Source organism: Lontra canadensis, unplaced genomic scaffold (genome assembly GCF_010015895.1).
Source record: "Lontra canadensis isolate GAN:19392208 unplaced genomic scaffold, GSC_riverotter_1.0 scaffold37, whole genome shotgun sequence".
NCBI classification, from domain to species: Eukaryota; Metazoa; Chordata; class Mammalia; order Carnivora; family Mustelidae; genus Lontra; species Lontra canadensis.
In genome coordinates this window covers 11,036,931-11,055,637 of record NW_022631031.1, presented here as the reverse complement: position 1 = coordinate 11,055,637, position 18,707 = coordinate 11,036,931, and the positions used below count along the sequence as shown (strand labels likewise).

The following is an 18,707-nucleotide window of genomic DNA, read 5'->3' as shown; positions in this document are numbered from 1 at the left end:
TATCAAACAGAACATAAAGAATAACAAAAAGAGTAAATATTATTTAAGAGGTAAGTGGAGGAAAGAACAAGAATAAATACAAGAAAAGATTACAGGGAAATCAAGAGCAGTAACTTTGGTAGCTAAAGGAGAAAAACGTCAAGAAAAGAAATAGCAATGTAAAATGCTGTATACAATTTTATATATGTGATTATTGTAAAAAACCTTGAATTTTGTGATTAATCTGTAATGGTTTTTCTTTGAGAAAGCAATTCTATTAAATTAGTAAATATTTAAGTCAAATTGCAAAGAAAATAAAAATAGAGGGAAGCAGGAAAAATTAGTACCTACCTCTTTTCCTCTAAGTTTTGGGGGTAAATGAAAGTAAAACAGATGTCTTTAAGAACATACAGAGTTAAAAGATGAAATATATCTTTAACGGGGAAAATGTAAGCAATTTTATAGGCATTGGAGAAATAGGGAGAAGCAGAGGGCAGAAATGAAGGAACAATAATGGGACAGAAGATAGAATCAAAAGCAACAGTCAGGTATTAATGTTGGGCAAAAGAACTCTTTAATAAAGAAACAGACATCAATGTGAGGCTAAAGAAAGAGGAATTGAAAATTATGTAGGATGGTGTTCTTCATAAATTCATTAGGCAAGATTTTCTGGGGAGAATAAGAATTTGAAAGAATTTGAAATATAAATAAGATTGAAGAAGCACAAAAAATAAATTGGTGTTGTTAGAGATGGTAAAGAGGTCAGCTAGAAAGGAACAAAGGGATTTATAGTAGCTTTGAGGTCACTTTGAGGTCACATTAGACAGTGAAATTATTTTCTAAAGGAATACAGCCTGTACTTCTGACTTTGTAACATTTTTAGGCTTAGATTAGGCTTAGATTTCTCATTACAAAGTTTTGATTTGTTAGGCATTGTGGAAAGGAGAAAAAAAGATTTGAATCTAAGCTAAAAGAAGTTTCAGAGAATTTAAGTAATGATAAAAATAAGTAGATTATGAGTTTATGAAACCAATGTGAAAATGTTTCCATAAAAAAAATGTATATCTATGTATATTCAGATAAATAGATAGATAGGGATAGATATTATATATCTTAGTAGATATCTGTATATAAGACCTTGAATGAAGACATAAGGGTCAAAACTATCACATCATTGGAATCAGAGATGAATTGATAGAGAAAAGATTGAGAAGAATAATCATTAGTATCAAATACTGAACTGAACCTGAGAATTTTTTTTTTTTTAATTTATTTGACAGAGAGAGAGAGAGAGCACAAGTAGGCAGAGAGGCAGGCAGATAGAGGGGGAAGCAGGCTCACCGCCAAGCAGAGAACCCGATGCGGGGCTCGATCCCAGGACCCTGAGATCATGACCCGAGCCGAAGGCAGAGGCTTAACCCACTGAGCCACCCAGGTGCCCCCTGAGAATTTTTAATATACACTGAAAATCAGGGAGAAAGTGAAGAACTTCCTTCAACTAAGGCCAATGGGATACCATGTCTAATAATATTAGTCAAAATCTTATTGTGAAAACCATCAAAGACATTCTGTTTTTTTCTCATATTTGGCAGGATTCATTCTAGCAATGTTTTTGTGATAGAAATGTCAATCACTTGGATTCAGAATAAAAAAGCATTTGACTTTACCTAGTTAATAAAAATTAACATCTCTCTGTGTGATATAACTCAGTGTATGAGATTGCTTTTTGAAAGAATGCTTTTGATGGGACACTACCCAAACTCTTCAGAAGTGCAATAACTGTTCTTGTTATACTATGTAATACTGAGCATATTGTGCAGGAATTGTAAATATGCCTTAACAGAGGAAGTTTTTATAGAATTTTTTTAAGTTGTGGCTGTTAATAGGATTGTGGTTTTTATTTTTTCTTTGTCATTCACTCCAAAGTGTCACTAGAATACAGCTCAATTCAAGGAAAAAGGGAATTGAGGTAGCTTCGAGTTCTAGAACTGTGTTCGTCTCCACACTTAGTGTGAAGCCCTCTGATCTGTGAGATTAAGGGGTTGTTTTTTGGAAACAAGTTATTAGATTCTTAAACCTGAATTACATAAACAAGAAGAAATTATAACAGGAAAAGGAAAGAGAAAAAGATGTATAGTACTTAGCCTGGAAATAGAGGAGCTGATATTTCCAGATTATTTTAGGAATCAAAAATTTGCTTAGGTAGGTGTGCCAGGGTGGCTCAGTGGGTTGGACCTCTGCCTTCGGCTCAGGTCATGATCTCAGGGTCCTGGGATTGAGCCCCAAACCAGGCTCTCTGCTCAGCGGAGAGCCTGCTCCCCCCTTTCTCTCTGCCTGCCTCTCTGCCTACTTGAGATCTCTGTCTGTCAAATAAATAAAATCTTTTTAAAAAATTTGCTTAGTTAAAAAAATTTTTTTTTGCTTAGTTAAATTCTTTACCAAAGAGTTTTCTTCTATAATCTATAGTGTTGATGAGACAGTTTCCTACTACTATGAATACAACTATTTTCAAAATTTTGTCCCTGGACTCCTGCAGGTCACCCAAACCCTCTCAGTCAGTTCTCTGAGATACTCTCATTGGATTCACAAATTCAAAATAATTTTCATAATAATACTGATGATATTTGCCTTTTTACTTGGTTGGCACTGCATGAATGGTACAGAAGCATGGTGGGAAAAACTGCTGGCCCCTCAGCACTAATCAAGTCAGCAACACAAAACTCTACTGTAACCCTGGTATTTTTTACCATCACACACTCACAGTTAATATTTTTAAAATGCTAGATTTACCTACAGATATACTTGATGAAGCAGTAAAAAATGTTATGTCAAGTCTTGTCCCCTCAGAACACATCTGTTTAACATCTTTGTGATGAACTGGGAAGTCACAAGAAGCATCTCTGCCAGGTACCAAAGTGGATGGTTGTCTCAAGTAAAGTACTTCGGTGACTACTGGGGTTGAGAGCTGAACTAGCCACTTTTTCTTAAGTCACCATTTTTACTTGAAAGAATAACTGACAGGCAAACTGTAGTTTTTCAAACTTGGATATTTGGCAGAGATTTTCATTGAAAATGAACAAAATGAGCTTGTCCATTCAAGGGAAGCAAAATCCAACTGCATCTGTTGGCAATGATGAAATCTGAGCTTTCAAACAAAAATTACAATTTTGAAAACTTACTATCTGCCCCTGTGAACTTGTCAGTTTCCCAATCCTTAAAGACTTTCCTGCTGTGATAGGTGGTGTTACTAACAAATGTGATATTGTATAATACAGTACCATTTGGAATTTTTGCATAACCCAGCGACCCAGTGTCTTCCAAATGACCAATGCTTGATATTAAAAGTATATATTATATGTATGTACATATATACATATATATATATGCATAAGCATAAGATCCATTTAAAGTGCAAGGTAGACAACAGATTTTAATGAAACAGTATGGAAAGCATATTGATATGGTTGTATGATTCCACATTGTAAAAAAAAAAAAAAATCCACAATCATCTGAAAAGGCTATTAAAATTCTCCTCACATTTCCAACTAAAAAAAAAAAAAACTGTGTAAGTCCAGATTTTCCTCACATACTTCAACTAAAACAACATATTGAGACAGATTGAATGCAGAAGCAGATACGAGAAACCAGATGTCCTTTATAAAGCCAGACATTTACAAAATTAAGCCAGAGAATTGCAAAATGTAAAACAAGGCCATTCTTGTCACTATTTTTTTTTTTTTTTGGCTTTGGAAAACATATTTCATTTCATTAAAGATATATTATTTATGGAAACATGTAATGGGTTTATTTATATTTTAAGTAGATGAATAAATATATAAAAATTTTTCAGTTTTAATTTCTCATATGATAAATATTAGCAGCTCTAACTACATAAACAAAAACTCACTAGTGTTTTCAATAATTTTTGAGAATGTAATGGATATTTGAGACCAAAATGCTCCAGAAATGTTAATGTACATCAAGCCCTAAGCACATAGTAAACTACTCAGAAGCTTTTAACACACTTCACATGATCTCATAAAGTAACAATTGAGAAGTTAGATAACTGCATTTGTAATATGGGACAGGAAGAATTTTCCTTCTCTTTTAAACTAAAGGAAACCCTACCATTCATACTAGAGAGAAGACTTCAGTGCCTGCTGATGGCATTCTCTCCATTCTTTCTTCCAAGTCTGTGAGTCTCATTTCATGTGTCCCCATTTACAGGAGTAAAATTAGCATGTTATCTAGTCACCATTTGGCTCATGACTCAATGTCACTATAAAAATAATTTTAGCAGCTTCATAGGCCCAGCTTCTTTTAAGATACGCATCTATGTGGAATGCTTCAATTTATTTAATATAGGAGACGTAAGTACATACTTTTCCTAGCCTCTTACAATCTATCTAAATCTGTGAAAACTACATGGGTAAAATCTTTTGGTTTAGTCTCTCAAATAATTTGTATATATGATATTTTAAAAAGTAAAGAGCATAAACAAGGGAAAGACCAACATGAATCTCAGTTTAGAAATCCATTATACAAATGAAGAATTTTTAGAATACCAATATACTGTTTCTTTTGTTAAAGAGTGAGAAAGTAAGATTTTTTTTAAGAAGGGAGAAAAGAAAGAGCAAGTTTGTTCCTTAATCATGAATTTTGATTGGCTTTTTAGTTACCATTATTTGGAGATTTATGGTTTAAAATTTAGTATAACTTTAAATGGTATAGTACTTAAATAATAAAATGTGTTTCTTTCTCTCTAATCAGACTATGAATATTAGTATAAATTAGTTGTTTTCTATAACTGAATTCCAAAAATATACCGTTTTATCTTGTTGATATCCAGTACTACCATTTTGCTTTATCTACAAAATTCTAATTATAGCAACATAAATAGGAAACTTCAGTGGAGTCTACTTTTGGTAAATTTTGCAGGTTTTATTCTGATTATTTTTATAAGGCCAGAATGCATGCTAATTGCTATTCTATTAAACCTCTACCAGCTGCTTACATTAGATTTTTAACTTTTATAATTTTTTTGTTATCTATTAGACATAATCATTTAGCAATAGCATCCCCAGAATAGCTAAGCAAAATTACAAAGTCATTATACAACGGTGTATTTGGTGTAAAAGATATTTCCGGTCTCTGGCAGTCATATCACTAAAGACCTGTGTCTAAACGTTTACCTGAAAGAAAAAATAACATAGCTGCCATACGTGTAAAAATAACTGTTTTTCAGTACCTAATGAGAATTCGCTAAAAGCACTATAATCATGGAAAGAGAGGGGAAAAAAGAGAGTTCAAAGCATCTATATATTTTGTTTAAAAATGTAATTGTATTCTTCCTCATTCATGTATTTACATGTGTGCTATTTGTCAGGTATTTTTTTAAGTCTATTGTCCAGATGGAAAAATGTAATAAAAATGAAATACTACTTTTATGATTATTATTATAATAATTATAATGGACCATAATTGAATGCTCCAAACTCAGCACATCAATCTAGTAACTGTGTTTTATAAGTACTTAAAGAGAGAAGTTTATAGGGATAAGCTCTTTTCACAAGTGCCATTAGTGTCTTTCAAGCCAATTGAAAGCCATATATATACATTTTAAAATATTTTATTTATTTATTTGACAGAGATCACAAGTAGACAGAGAGGCAGGCAGAGAGAGAGAGAGCGAGAGAGAGAGAGGGAAGCAGGCTCCCTGCTGAGCAGAGAGCCCCATGTGGGACTCCCTCCCAGGACCCTGAGATCATGACCTGAGCCGAAGGCAGCGGCTTAACCCACTGAGCCACCCAGGCGCCCCATATATATACATTTTAAAGGTGAACACAATATACGTTTACATCTATCAAGACCTTGTTTCTTATTCCACGTACTTGTTACTTAAGAGAACACTAAGTGAAAATTCAAATTAAGTTGTTGGCTCCCCTGTTTAAAAGTAGAATTACTGCCAGGATCTTTTAACACTCCCAGAGACAAAAATCATAACACAGCACACATTCTTTTAATTCACATCTTCTCATGGGAAATGTCACCACTTTTATCTCTCATTCTTGATATTTCAAATCTCCTTAAAACTATTAAAAGCACAGTGAATTAGATATTAAACCCCCATAGTCACATGTATTATTATGACAGTCTATGTAGAAAAATGATAATGGCAAAAAAAAAAGAAGAACTTCTATTGCAAAATACAGTGTTTTCTATGCAAAACCTATAGAACCTGGGTTAAGTCATAGTTCTGTGTACTATTTAGCAGTCACTTAGTATCTCTGAGACTTATTTTCTTCATCTGAAAATAAGGATATTTTTGCCTACTCCATAGCATTGCTATCAGATGAGAAATGATAGCAGTTGTGCTTTAAAAAAAAAAAAATAGCTTGTGATTTAAAAAGCCATAAAGGGACTGAGAGTGAGAAACAGTAACAGTGATTATAAGACAAACTTACTCCTGTAACTCCACCTTTCCTTACACTTTTATGAGATAATATTAGGTTGATATGCATGTCCAATTCTAAATTGCCAAAATAGCATAGAAATTAGATACTGTATTGGTTAATGGTGGTAGAATAGATAATGAAAAACAATAAATTACTCCAAGGTCAAAACCCTTATTCAGACTTGTAACTCACTCGCAGACAGGCAACCTGGTAAAGTAGAAAAATGAAGTGAAACTTTGTAGACCTTCATTCCAGACAATTAACTGTGTGAAGATGGGCAAATCATAGAACTGTCTAGTCCTCAGCTTCTTCACCAACTTTCTGGATTTTTAGGATTTGGTAATTGAGTATAATCAGGGAAGAGGGAACTTCTCTGTGGCTACTGATGAAGGACGTCGTCTATTTTTTCTTCATTTTTTAGTTTTATTCAACATACTTTTATTTTGCACTGACTGTATGCAAAGGACTCTACTAGGATTTGTATGTAACTAAAACATTGAAATGTAGTTCCTGTCTTGTCAGAGCTTATGTTCAGTCTAGAAGGAGAGGTCACTATAATGCTAGTTAGAATTTAAGTGCCCTCTATGACAGGCACAAATCAAGGCCCATATGGGATTGCCAGCTGAAAAGACAGGGAAAAGAAGACAAAGACAAGGTGGCATTTGGCTGAATTCTGAGGGCTAAACCCATTTCAACAAGCAAGTTTGTCAGAGGAAGGCATTCCAGGTAGAATCACAGACTTGAGCAGTAGTGCCGCAGAGCAGCTCTGGAAAAATATTATACATTATTCTGCAACATACCAAGTATGAGAACTGGTGATTGAAGTTAAAGCAACAAAAGAGGGTTCTTTCCAGATTATGGAAAAACTCAGCAATAATCCTGGGAAGAGCTTTTCTTGTGTTTTACAGGCAGTAAATATGAGGGACATCCAATGCAAATCAACATACCTGGCAAATGATTAGACATTGCTATCAAGTGAGAGAAATAGGCGAAAGTATGCTCCAACACAGTGTATTAGTAAGGCCAGTTTATTCAGTGTTCTGTTGTCATCTTATTTTGTTTTATTGAGTTTGAAATGCTTAAGCAAAACCAGGTGAAAATATTTAGCAGGCAGTTGCCCTTGTGTGTGAGGAGCCTGGGGAAACAGTCTAAAGAGAAGATGCATACTTTTGCATTATCCATTGTGAGGAATTAGAAGCCATGGATTAGATGAGTTTTTACAAGTTAGGAAAGAAAGAAAAAAGGGTCAAGGACTGATCTTAAATTCCTACAAAATGTCCCCAGGAAGAGAAATCTGTGAAGAACACAAAAGTCAAATAGGATAGAACCAGGATAGTAAAGTGACAGTTGTGGTGTTTTGTTGTTGTTGTTGTTGTTGTTGTTGTTGTTATTGTTGTTGCTGTTTTTTTATCAGCACCCACCATATGCTTAACATTTATTAGGCTCTTTGGATACATAATCCAAATGAATTCTCATAGCTACCTTGAGTGCTAAGTATATTTATCACAATTTATAGATGAAACAGTGAGTACAGAAATATTAGATATAGCATAACAACTAAATGGAAAGTCTAGATTCGAATACAGATAGCTATAATAATACCTATAAAACTACCTGTAATATTCTTGCCTCTATAGCTTGCAGTATGTGCTAGGAGAGATTTTCGAGGAGAATGTAACTGTAAATGTCTTGTATTGTAGAGAGACCAAACCAGGATGGGCACTTACAAGAAATGTAATAATTAAGCAGTCACTTAATGTTAATACAAATCATTTTAGTGATCTCTAGAAAGTAATCTCCATAAAACATACTACATAAAAGCCAAAGGAATACAGACTTTTTAAAGGGTTGTTCAAAGAAAGTGAGAAAATAAAAGTAGCTGAACCTTTCTGAGAAATTTAATAAAGGAAAAAGATGGTGCAAAGATGTATGAAAGTTGAATAAAGAATATTTGGTTAAATGATTGTTTTTTTGTTGTTGTTTTCTGGTTTTGCTTTTTTAGTAAGAGGACTTGAACATGCTTACAGGCTTACAGGAGAAATGCAGAGGAGAAAGAAGACTCAAATTATTGAGGAAAACAAATAATGGAAGGAGCAAAGTCCTACAGGAGGCAGCAGGAAATAGAATCAATAGCATGCCTTGAAAGAAAGAAGCTAGTTCGTCTAGGAAAGAAAGTATTTTACAGAGAAATGTGTTTGAGAGAGGAAGAAATTTAAGAGAATATGCAGCAGATGTCCTGTATCTTCTCAGAGAAGGAAGATGTAAAGTCATCTCTTAAGGCAGTGTTATCTGGTTGTATGGCCTGGAAAGCATTTGGAATTCTTCCCACAGAGAAAAGCATAAGGAAAAGTCAACCAGAGGTGAAAAAAAGAATTTCTGAACAACTCAGTGGATACTAATAATAGAGTCAAAAATTTCTAGTTGAGCCAATTGGCACAATTTTGTGACTTTTTCTGGTAACACTCAGCTACCCAGTTAATGAGATCAGAGTGCACGATGCTGTTTTCCTAGGTGAGGTTTAGGAAGATCAAGGTGACAGTAAGTCAAAGAGACTTCTTGATGCCAAAAAAAGTTACAAGAAATTGGTTGGCAGTTGATCCAGACTGAACCTGGAGGAAGCTAAAAAAGGGTTAAAAGAACTAAAAATATAACCAGTGCGAAGAACAGAGTCATTAAGAAGAGATAGAAAAAAGAATAGGTGGTTATAGCCACGAAAGGAATCTCCGAATTCAGAATTTTAGAAATGAGATAGTTTTAAATGATCATTGTTTTTACATCTTCACTTTAAGTAGCATTACTCATCATGCCTTTCAGCTGTCCCCTTACTTATTAGAAAATGGAAGACTAGGAAGTTCAAGTGATTTTCCAAAAGTCACTCTATGACTAAACTCAGGATCTTCTGAAGAGCATTTTGAAGTTTTAAATAAAATAATAGCCATTACCATATTCCCTTAAAAAACAATGGTAGATATAGTTGAATGAGTGAAAACCAATGTTATCTATAATATAGTCACAGTAAGCATATAGTATAGATATATTTTCTATTTCAAAAGTGTATTATGGTATTACCCCCTCATTCCTGTTTCATCTTCCTCTTAAAGAAGAGAAAATATAAAAGTTTCCTCTAGATTGAATTAATAGCTCCCTCATCAGTATGCATTAGGGGAACTCAGCCTAAAAGAATGTGCTACTGACTGCCATACTAAATTGCAGTGTAAATCAAGTTACCAAGTTATTTCAGAGTGCAAATGTGCATGCCCATGATGATGTATGGGTTCCACCATTTTTGCTTCTCCCATATTTCTTACATTTTGAAAAGATACCTTCTCTTGATTATTGATCTGTTTTTAATCTTAAACTACAATAAAATGTGATTGGAATATTTAGGAATAGGAGGAAATTATTTTAAAGTTCTGTTCAAATAAATTAATGCAACAATAAATGTATTTTTTTTCTTATCTTGCTATACATCCTTCTTTTGACTTTTAGGGAAGGACATAAATTTAAACATAGAAAAAAAAGATTTGTATTTGGTGGTTTTTTTTTAATACATATATCCTATTTTACCTTGAAAATATTTTTTTGGAAGACTCATTTTCATGGGCTCCTTTTTTGGAGGGGGAGCATAGCGGGAGGGAGAGAGAAAATCTCAAGCATAATCCATGCCCAGCATGGACCCCAACGCAGGACTTGATCTCACAACCCTGACATCATGATCTGAGCTGAAATCAAGAGTCTGACTTAACCAACTGAGCCACAAAGTCACCCATCATTGAGTCTTTTTTAAACTTGAATATTTTATTTCAAAGATTCAGTCAAGAAAGATTGTTATTCCTCTCAAGCAATCACTTAGGAGGACCACAGGGAACCATCCTCCTGGATTGGAAGTAGCTCTTTGGTCACTGACATTGCTTAGAATTGCTGGGGGGTGCCTGGGTGGCTCGGTTGGTTAAGCATCTGCCTTTGGCTCAGGTTATAATCTCAGGGTCCTGGGATCGGCCCCTGTGTCAGGGTCCAGGCTCAGCGGGGTTGTGCTTCTCCCTCTCCTTCGGCCCCCAAGACCTGCTTGCACACTCTCTCTCTCAAATAAATAAATTAAATTAAATAAGAATTGCTGGTATATGGTGATAATAAAAAGCAAACTAAATTTTGGTAAACTTCATTATTGTTCTTAGACTCTGCAGACAAAGTACTTGCATTCAGCTTATCTCTAGGATGGACCACTCCATTCCACCCACAACCTTGGTATGCTACCAATCTCAAGTTCTTCTCTCTGCAGTTGAAGACTGACTAAAACGGTATTAGAGAAGGAGAATTTTATGATCTAAACTAGGTGCCCACAAGTTACAGTATTCAGGCCAAATCTGGTCCTATTACTATTTTTCCAAACACAGTTTATTACATTTATTTAACATATTTTACTTGGACTATTTTTGCACTACAACCACAAAATTGAGTAGTTGGATTAGAGACCATATACCCCTCAAAACCTAATTTATTTACTATCAGGCCTTTACAGAAAAAATTCACTGACCTTGGATCAAGGATTAAAGCATTACTTGCTTTGTAGACATGTAAGCAAGACAATCATTTCACATTCATATTGTAGGCCAGTAATTTAACAAGTGTCTTTGTGAAATGTTATCATTGACCAACATTATATTTACCTATTAGTTTTTCTTTGTTTTGTAGTCCCTGCTATGTGGATATTTGTTAGCAATGACTGATGTGGAAACTACATATGCAGATTTCATTGCTTCAGGAAGAACAGGTAGAAGAAATGCAATACATGATATCCTGGTTTCCTCTGCAAGTGGCAACAGCAATGAATTAGCCTTGAAATTAGCAGGTCTTGATATCAACAAGACAGGTGAGTTGTTTGACAACACATCTTTCTTCCAAGGTGGGATTATTTGTAGCATTTCACTGAAGAGGATTAAAACATGAAAAACCACCTTTGAAAGTAATCTAATAGCGTTACAAACAGTCTAAGGCAAGAAAAAAGTCAGTGACTAATTTCTTAATCACTCCTACTCCATTTTCAGTGACTTTTCTGTATAGGGTTTCCCACTCAAATGCAGAATTCTTAATCTTCTATTACTAATGCAATCAATAAAGCACATGGGTTTTTAAAAAATTCTAATCTATAAAAGCTCTGAAATTTCTACATAGAATATTTAACAAAGTTGGAACTCCTACCTTCAGTAACACTGGCCATTTCAAAGGAAAGGGTCTCTGGGACCAATTTTATTGAAAATGGAAGTAAAATTGTTTGTTACATCAATGTCTTCAGTAAAAAGGTCTCTCAGGAAAATTTGTCTTATTACTGGACTTTGCACTCTTCTTACCCAAGTACCAATGAAAAAGTAAAACAAGATTGTAATATCAAAGTACTTTTGAGTATTTAAAAGAATGCCATGGGGGCGCTGCCCGGCCCCCTCCCTGCAACGCCTCAAATAAAGACACTGCTGCTGCCAAAAAAAAAAAAAAATTAAATTAAAAAAAAAAATAAAAGAATGCCAGTAGTTCTTTCATCCATTGCTTTTGCAGGATTTAAAAGTGGATGTATTTCCCTAACAAATCTTGTTAAAAAAATAACCTTTAAAAGTAAAAAAAGGAGTTCACGATCAAGGAACCTCAGTGTTGTATACATGAAAAGCACTTATCAGTTTCTGGCTCATGGTAACCACTCAGTACTAATTTGCTATTAGAATTTTTATGGCAAAGCTTTCCAGTTACTGGAAAACTGAGTCAGAGTGTATGTTAATGAAACAGTTTAACAATGTTACCCTAACATACCTAGGGACAGTACTTTATTCAATGGCTAAAGGTCAGCAGGTCACATATTGGTCTTTTCAAATTCAAACTGAAAATAAAACTTTAATATTGCCACCTTGGAATATACAGACTTATGTATATTTTAGATTTTGTTGTTTCCCTACTATTTATTACCAGAAGTTACTTATCAAAGCAGCTCTCAGAAGGGGTTAAGGAAATTATTGCAATTTGGTGGCATGAGGCAAGTACAATTTTTTCTGTGGTCTTTGAGAGTTTGCTAATTTTCTTTTATAAGATTTTTATATATATTTTTTAAAGATTTTGTTTATTTATTTGACAGAGATCACAAGTAGGCAGAGAGTCTGGCAGAGAGAGAGGAGGAAGCAGGCTCCCTGCCGAGAAGAGAGCCCGATGCGGGGCTCGATTCCAGGACCCTGGGATCATGACCTGAGCCGAAGGCAGAGGCTTTAACCCACTGAGCCACCCAGGCACCCCAAGATTTATATTTTTCTTTATATATTAATATTCTATTTAAAATAATCTGCATTAATTTTAGACACCCCTAATATTATTGACAGAGCAGTTCCATTTCTTCTTCTTTTGTCTTCCCTGAAATTGAGACTCATCAGCATCAGGACCTGTCTTACACAAGAGAATATATTAAATTATTATATAACAATGGAAGAAATTGATTTTTATTAATAAATATAATAAAATTATTTTATATTTTATATTAATGGTATTATTAAACAATTTAGAATAATTAAAATATCTTTATGCTACCAAATGTCTTTTTTTCTAAACATTTGTAGATTTTAATTGCTATTCTCCAGGCTCCTAGAAATTTTTGTTTGTCTTCTAATCCTAAAGTCCAGAGCCAGGCAAAATGTAAACAATAGTAACTTTTTTATTATTCTAAGTACAAAGAACTAAAAATAGTAACTGCAATACTGACAAATATATAAATGACAAATGAAATATCAATAGCTGAGTTGTGGGAGAGACTTCCTCTGTAACTCATGAATGTTTCAACTTCTTTTTAGTTTATACTGCACAATATTGCTGTCCCATGTTTACCTTGATTTGTTAACAAGCATGTATTTAGCAATGGCTTTGCAATTGCAGCATTATGCTAAGGGCTGAGAAGTGTTCCGAGACACCTAGAAAGCCCCAAACCTCATGGGAGTCAGAGTCCTCATCTTGTATTTATGCAGTCAGTTTCATCCTTAAATATTCTACTGTCTTGTACCTGCCCTAATTTGACTTCATTCTTTTGATTACCAAGATCTGTTCCTGTTGATCAAGTTTTTGTTGCATGCGAATCTACATATCTCAGATTCAGGCCATCTACACATCTACACATCTTGGGAGGCTGTTTATTGCTGTGATAACGAAAGTAGTTTATGAACTGTGTATATATATATGTGTGTGTGTGTGTGTAATATATATATATATGTACACACACACATATATATACATATATATATGCCTGGTCATACCCAGAGAACTCCTTTAGAAACAGAAAGTATATGTATTGGGGTGCCTGGGTGGCTCAGTGGGTTAAGCCTCTGCCTTCAGCTCAGGTCATGATCTCAGGGTTGGGCTCTCTGCTCGGCAGGGAGCCTGCTTCCCTCTCTCTCTGCCTGCCTCTCTGCCTACTTGTGATCTATCTCTGTCAAATAAGTAAATAAAATCTTAAAAAAAAAAAAAAGAAAATATATGTATTTATGTAGAACTGCTTTTAATTTCCCTAATGTATGGTGTCTGGTGAAATGTTTTGTGTATACTTGTTAAGAGCAAAGGAGAAATTGCCTTTCAACATTTCCATTCAAAGAATGGAACAGCCCACTCACCTCTGTTCATTTGAATTATAGTAACAAACACTCAAAAACATTGATATAGTTTACATATTGAACACCCAAAAATATTTTGCTAAAACTCTAAAAAATCAGATGGGTTATCAACAAGTACTATAAATAATGTAAAATGCAATTTTTAAATATTTCTTAAAATAAGAAAGGAGTGAAAAGGTAAACTTGCTTCCCACTTTTGATTTCTGTCTAAAATGACTTCTGATTTCTGCAACCCGTAAAACTAGAAGTGTCATGATCTGGCTTTGAGATTTCCTAGCATAAATCATCACTGACCATTGTAAAAATTATTATTCTTTTCTTTTGTGCCATGCTGTCCCAAGTTCATAGAACCAGAATTAGCCAACCTTAAAAAACACTAATTGAGGAACTGATTACCAATAAAATATACTTGTCTCTATGAGAATTTCAGACTTTGTGAGTATTTCTGAAATTTCCAATATGATATATTAAGAGTCAGTAAATATAGGCAGTAGTTTTTCTTTTGCCTTTATCCTTTTTTTATTGTCTCTTACAGAAGGTGAAGAAGATGCACAACGAAATTCCACAGAACAAAGTGGGGAAGCCCAGGGGGAAGCAGCAAAATCTGAAAGCTAATATCCCACTTTGATAACTTCAGCAACACCTGACAATGTCTCAAATCTCCAGGCCTGGCTGGAATGCATTTGTTTCCAAGAGTGAAAGAGGGGGGGGAAAAGTAGCTGTGCTGCATTATAGGAATCTGCTCATTATCATGTCAAAAATGGGGGCAGAGGCTGTGGCTGCAGACAGACTTTTCTCTACCTCTGTCATTAGCAATGGTTGAAATCATGTGGCTTGTGTTTGGATGTCATTTTTATATGGATCCTTTCACTTGACCATATGATAAAATGCTTGTAGAGAGTAGCACTGACCTAGATGATGATTCTTCCTGCAGCATCTGGCCCCTCAAAATGTCAGAGGATTTAATTGTGTCTAATTGCAAAGGGTTGGTTGAACCCCAGAGTTTAAATATCTCTGGTCTAAGTATTCACCCAGTAAAAGAACCATCAGAAAGCACTGTTTTTAGCATTATGTATCTGTGTGTTTCTTCTGTGTTATTTACACTGTTTTGTATTATACAGTATACACGCTCAGCACTGCCCCCTTCTTTGATTGCTCATGAGAAACAAAAATAATGTATGTTACTGTGAATTTTTATACCACTCATTTTTAAAAGGGCTGCCTTTTTCCTTCTCCACAGTGTGGTGGTGTACACAGGATAGATCATACTTTTTTTTAACTTAATCTTTCCCCTTGATCCACTGTTGATGAATTAAATCTAACCAATTCATCAAGACTTTTTTGCTTTATTACAGAGGCATTTGAAAATATCCGCTAATGTGAATTTTACTTGAATTCAGTCTGTTTGATGTCTGTATAGACCAGAATTCAATATGCATATTTTGTTTTATTTTCAATTGGAGAACTTTTCCCAACTAATATATTTTTTAAAATTTTTAATTATGAGAATTTTAGAGAACAGGATGGTGGGAAAGATAAGATAATATTAAGAACAGGAAACTTTTTGTTCTAATGGAATCAAATTACTCAATGCTGTATGGTACTATTTAAATTGAGAGGACAACTTATCAGCATGGAGCTGTAACAGATGGAAAAAATTATCTTGCAATCATGTGGACACCAATCACAAAAGTAAAGCCCTTGCATTGTGTTTTTCATGTCTTTTTTCAGCCCTATCAGATACAAATGTTATTATGCACTTTTTAATGTTTGTAAACTTTTACTAATAATTAGTGTGAATTGCATTCTGATACAATAATAATCATCATTAGAAGCTAACAAAATCCTCATTAATACTGTTGATAGCCTCTGCTGTGTTTTGACATCATGGTTCTTCTATGGAAAGTTTCTGTGAGCTGTGTAATCCCATTGGTCAGTATTATAAAATCATTTATCAGTAGTAATAAATAAGGAACCGATAATATGCCCATGGCTCATGGATTACTGGACAAATAACAGATATCAGGAAGACCCTTTACAATAAAGAGCCCACTTAAATTATCCTCGAGGTCTTAGATACAGTCCCATTTGAGGTAGGTTAAACAGCATTTCCACAGATAATCTCCATGGATGTACCAGGAACTCAGCCCTCCTCCCTAGCTGCCTATAGGATGAAAGGTCAGTCTGCCCTCATCTCTCTTTACAGTACTTTCCAAATGAGTAGGATAAAGGCATGGGTATCATTTGGTCCTCAATCATGTATTACTAGAAAAAAATGTTAATAGGGTGAGTCTCTCAGAAAATAGAAGAGTAAATATTAGAGTACTTCATTCTAACCAGTTGGGCTTCAAAATGCCCAGTTAAAATTCAAATAATTCCACCTATTAATAGACTCACAAGTGGGAAGAAAGGTTCCTGAGACATTTTTAGACAATCTCTGGTAGTTCATTTAAAATATCCAACCCATAAAATCACTTTTTCAGTATCCTCATTTACTATCTTCATAGCTTTCTTGTGAATCTAGGTAAAGTTCTCTCCATCCTTAAAGTTGTGGAATTCCAAATTGATTACATGTGATTTTGTAAAGTTTAGGACTAGTGCTGAGTGTATGTGGAGACTTTATATTCCTATGTGATATACTATTATTAATGCATGTGGTGTCATGCTTGTCTTTGAATATATAATAGTGCTAAGTTGCAAAGTCATACGGAGCTTTTGAATTATTTTGACCTCTTACTGCTACTTTGTCTGCTATATTAAAACCCAGAGAGAGTCCCAAGCTAGAAGATAAAAATCTACTTTCCAAAATACCCATATCCTACAAATGTTGCTCAGCAGAAGTTCACAGTGTCTTCCAAATTGTATTGTAATATCTTACTTGCAAATCAATAATATACATGGAATTGAATTTTTAAGGAGAAAATGTAAAGGTAGAACACTAAGGCATTCGGTTTGAGAATATGTATTGAATGCCCTCTAACCAACTAACATTATCCTAATCACTTTCCAGCACATTTTCTCCAATTTAATTGTTTCTCCTCAGAGAATTTAATTAAAGAGGTAGTGTTATCCCATTTCACAGATTAAGAAATTAAGGCTCAATAAGTTATAACTTTTCCAAGTTTAAAAAGCTAATAAGTGATGAAATTAAGATTTGAACCTATCTTTGTCGGTTTCCAAGGAGCTTTCTGCTGCACAGGCCATATAATTAAAGCCAATTATAGAGCATCTTTATCTGTAAGGGAACATTTAGAGATGAACTGGTTCATCCCCCATATATTATAGAGGGAAACTGAGTCTCAGAAGGGGGAATTGTCTTTCTCAAGGTTACTTAGATGAGTAAAAACACAGATGTGACCAGATCATAGAAAGTATATTCCCAAAAAAAAAAAAAAAAAAAGAACGAAAGAACTTCAATTAGAGTTTTTTTGTGTGTGTGTTATACTTCAGAATACCTTTCTGGCATGTAGTCTATAAATTTAGCATGGTTCAGATTTTTTTTTATGTTCCATGCTACTTGTTTTGTTATTTAACTAGAAATACGAAAATTTCAGTTTTACTCATTTGTACTAAGTATGAACTTCTCAAATTTACCTTTTATCAATTATAAACATCCTATGCCAACATACTGTTCTCATAATTCATAGAAATGTTTTTCCAATATATAACAAGCAGTCTTTAGTTTTTAGGCAACATCCCAAGAACTGCTCACTATAAATGCCCTAAACTTGCAGTAAAAATGCACCATTTAATAAGATGAATGATAATTGCTCTTTCTCTTCAGAGAAGCAATAATGGGTAAACAAATGTCACTGCCAGGTAGCTTAGCTTCTGAGTAAAGCTTGTCATAATAGGAAAACAATGTGTAGTTATCAGGTAAAAACAGGAAACCATCTATGATTTATGATGTCTTAAGCCCCAAATTGTTCTTTAATCAAAGAGTGGCAGTCTCTGAAGTCATTTGTGAGCTTGTATGACTCTTGTATTTAGTAATGTTGCATGCTCACATAATTGATATTAAAAGTAATACATTTTTTCTGAAATGTGCACAGTCTATTAAGAGTATTTATTGAAAATAAACTACGCATTTGGTGCTTGAGAAAGTGCTTCGAGTGAGAAGGAGAAATTAAAGTCTCAGCCATCCTGTGGTGGACATACAGGACATTCTGGCCTCACGTTTTCTGGGCCTTTACTCCAATAATTTTCACCTCCATTCCACTCTGATAGCCCACTTCCTGGACTTCATCATCTACCAGAGTCAAATCTTAAATTGTAAGCACCACTGTCTTCCTGTGGTTCTTACTTGCTCGTCTGCAGGGCATTGATTTTTAATCAGAAGAAAGACCAGTGTTTATCAGAATCCCCTGAAAATTTTACAACACTCCTTCCTCCACCCATATACATTCTGTTTCTCTCACACGCTCATGCACACACACACACACACACACTTCCACCTTGAAAACACTCCCTATGTAACTTTGGCATCTTTTTCCTGCCCCACCCTCACCCTCACAACCTGAGAACCACTGATTAAGAAAAAATTCAAAGTTTCCAGATTAGCCAGCTCTGTTTATGCCACTAAAAAGGTTTAAAATGAGTCAGTAACAAAAATGGAGTGCTCACAGACACCACTGCTTTTACT

At 34.4% G+C, this 18,707-nt stretch overlaps 1 protein-coding gene and 1 long non-coding RNA gene across 4 annotated transcripts in view; one reads left to right on the top strand and one right to left on the bottom strand.

Annotated features, from left to right (window-relative positions):
* Positions 1 to 16,770, top strand: part of PKIA (cAMP-dependent protein kinase inhibitor alpha) — a 94,680-nt gene extending 77,910 nt beyond the window's left edge. For 2 of the 3 annotated variants that reach the window (XM_032869152.1, XM_032869150.1), the window contains 2 exons: positions 11,127 to 11,304; positions 14,601 to 16,770. In XM_032869152.1, coding sequence (XP_032725043.1) covers positions 11,154 to 11,304; positions 14,601 to 14,680 — 231 coding nt within the window. In that variant the 5' untranslated portion in view covers positions 11,127 to 11,153 and the 3' untranslated portion in view covers positions 14,681 to 16,770. Of the gene's footprint in view, positions 1 to 4,304; positions 4,350 to 11,126; positions 11,305 to 14,600 lie in introns of those variants that run through there. The other variant, XM_032869151.1, reaches the window with a different exon arrangement.
* LOC116874482 overlaps positions 1 to 18,707 on the bottom strand; it is a 115,890-nt gene that overhangs the window by 43,964 nt on the left and 53,219 nt on the right. The window lies entirely within an intron of this gene.